At 48.2% G+C, this 2801-nt stretch overlaps 1 protein-coding gene across 1 annotated transcript; it reads left to right on the top strand.

Moving 5' to 3' along the window:
• Window positions 1–1862: 1862 nt before the first annotated feature.
• LOC116909166 (olfactory receptor 15) lies at window positions 1863–2801 on the top strand. The gene has a single exon (XM_032912656.1). It carries the CDS (start codon window positions 1863–1865, stop codon window positions 2799–2801), a length of 939 nt encoding a protein of 312 aa, XP_032768547.1.

Raw genomic sequence — 2801 nt, 5'->3', positions numbered from 1 at the left:
GCCAGTAGCTGGGGTTCCTTGTGGAACAGACAGGCCACAGTTCAGAGAAACGACAGAATTCTCTCCCAACTGTTGGTTTCCAGATGACCCACGGATTATTTCTGTTTCCTGTTTAGATCCATTTACTTAGTAGGCTAAAGAAGAGAAAAGACCTTGGTAGAAACCCCTGCAGAAAGAGCAGTCTGGAGAAATAGCTCAGCTGGTAAAGTGCTTGTCACACAAGCCTGAGGACCTGAGTTCAATCCCCAGCACCTACATAAAAAGCCGGGTATGGTCTGTCAAGAAGTTAGATGTGACAGTACACCATGTAACCCCAGAACCGGGCGGGGCTCGGAGACAGGTGGCTCCCTGAGGCTGATGGTCAGCCAGCTCAACTTAATCAACGAGCCCAGGTCACCATAATTTAAAAAATAAAAAAGCAAGGACTACCACTTCTGAGGAGTAACACCAAAGGTTGACTTCTGTACACACACACACACACACACACACACTGCACAAAGAAAGGAGATGTTAATTGGCCTGTTATTGACAAGGCTGTTTGCTGCTTTTGAGATGTTAAGAATGGTTCCTTGGTTTAGCAGTAAACAGCATAGACTTCAATTTCCATGACTACGGACACATGTAAAGTGTTTTAACTTCCTTACAGGAAACCCACCTCATCTTCCACACGTTTTACTTAAGCTTTCTTGGCACGTGTGTTTTATTTGTATATTCACCCCTCTTCTTCACTGACAAATTCATGCCTCTTGTATATAGTGAATATTCAGTCTTCTTGTTAGTCTTTTAAATTTATTTTTATTTTATGTGCACGTGTGTGTGTGTGCGTGTGTGTGTGTGCGTGTGTGTGTGTGCACCACATTCATGCAGTGCCCACGGAGGGCAGGAGAAGGCATCAGACTCACTGACGTTTGAGTTACAGTTGTGAGCCTCCGGGTGGATGCTGGGAACTGAACCCTGGTCCTCTGGGAGAGCAACCAAAGCTCTCAACAGCTGAGCATCTCTCTAGCTCCCTACCATCTCGCTGTTCTGTGATTCGATAGACACGTGATGACCTTTCCAGACCAGGAGTTTCAATGCAAGAAGAGAAGACTATCAAAGACAGAGAAAAGACGTTTCTTTCAAGATTTTATGTTTTGATGGGCATGGTGACACATGCCTTTAGTCTCAATACTCAGAAAACAGAGGAGGTGGGATCTACCAAGGCTAGCCTGGTCTACACAGCAACTTCCAGTCTGGCTTAGAAAGTATAATGAGAGCCTGCCTCAAAAAAAAAAAAAAAAAAAAACTTTTTTTGAAAATGATGTATACAGGAATTTGGGGTGGTGTGTTCACATCTGTGAAGTTGCCAGAAGTATGTGTCAGATCCCCTGGAGCTGGTCTTATAGGCTGTTGCAAGAAAAGGTCAGTGAGAACCAAAAATGGATTCTCTGCAAGAGCAGTCTGTGCTCTTAACTGCTGAGCCCTCTTTCAAGCCCGTGGGGGTTGGGGGGGGCGTCTATCAGTAACTTCTGGGGAGATTTTCCAAATTCACTTCTCAGAGCATAGAGAAACTCGGCTGAGGAAACTGGTGTTTTGAGAAGGTCGGTATCTAATCTAACTTGCCAGCTCCCCTCTGACCTGTCGCCCTAACTGTAGTCCGTCCTCACAAGACACTCCTTTCATCTCTGTGCTAGGTCCCTTTTGATATCCCAGCTCAACTGACAGCCAGGGATTGCATGAAAGCCGCGGCCAGAAAGGGCGGATTGGTCTTCAACTGCGGAGCCTGAAGAGCATTCTGGTCGCAGGTTCGGCAGTAGCCCCCTCCTCCCTTGTCTGCCCTGGAGATTTTCAGAGCAGACTTCCGGTGACCGGGGCAGCCGGCGATGGAGGTGGGCAGCAACACCTCTTCTAGGAGCTTCATTCTGATGGGTATCTCTAACCATCCCCAGTTGGAGATCATCTTTTTTGTTGTCATCCTGTCCTCTTACTTGTTGACGCTGGTTGGGAACTTGACCATCATCCTGCTTTCCCGCCTCGATGCGCGGCTCCACACACCCATGTACTTCTTCCTCAGCAACCTCTCTTCCCTGGACCTGGCTTTTACTACCAGTTCAGTCCCTCAGATGCTGAAAAATTTATGGGGGCCAGACAAGACAATCAGCTATGGTGGGTGTGTGACTCAACTGTATGTTTTCCTTTGGCTGGGGGCTACTGAGTGCATTCTGCTCGTGGTAATGGCATTTGATCGGTATGTGGCAGTTTGTCGGCCCCTGCACTACATGACCGTCATGAATCCTCGGCTCTGCTGGGTGTTGGCTGCTATTAGCTGGTTGGGTGGCTTAGGCAACTCCGTGATTCAGTCAACATTCACTCTGCAGCTTCCGTTTTGCGGACACCGGAAGGTGGACAACTTCCTGTGTGAGGTACCCGCCATGATTAAATTGGCCTGTGGGGACACGAGTCTCAATGAGGCTGTGCTCAATGGTGTTTGTACCTTCTTCACTGCGGTCCCGCTAAGCATCATCCTGGTCTCTTACTGCTTCATTGCTCAGGCTGTGATGAAGATCCGCTCTGTGGAGGGACGGCGGAAGGCCTTCAATACATGCGTCTCCCACTTGGTGGTAGTGTTTCTCTTCTATGGCTCTGCTATCTATGGGTATCTGCTTCCAGCTAAGAGCAGTAATCAGGACCAGGGAAAGTTCATTTCTCTCTTCTACTCTGTGGTCACGCCCATGGTGAACCCGCTCATCTATACTCTAAGGAATAAAGAAGTGAAGGGGGCCCTGGGAAGATTGCTGGGGAAAGGAAGAGGAACCAGCTGA

Source organism: Rattus rattus, chromosome 9 (genome assembly GCF_011064425.1).
Source record: "Rattus rattus isolate New Zealand chromosome 9, Rrattus_CSIRO_v1, whole genome shotgun sequence".
Lineage (NCBI taxonomy): Eukaryota > Metazoa > Chordata > Mammalia > Rodentia > Muridae > Rattus > Rattus rattus.
Note: the sequence above shows the minus strand (reverse complement) of the source record. Positions and strands in the feature narration are given on the sequence as shown.

Bases quoted from the DNA above. Each gene is read 5' to 3' on its own strand.
- LOC116909166 (XM_032912656.1), top strand. From the start codon at position 1,863: ATGGAGGTGGGCAGCAACACCTCTTCTAGGAGCTTCATTCTGATGGGT.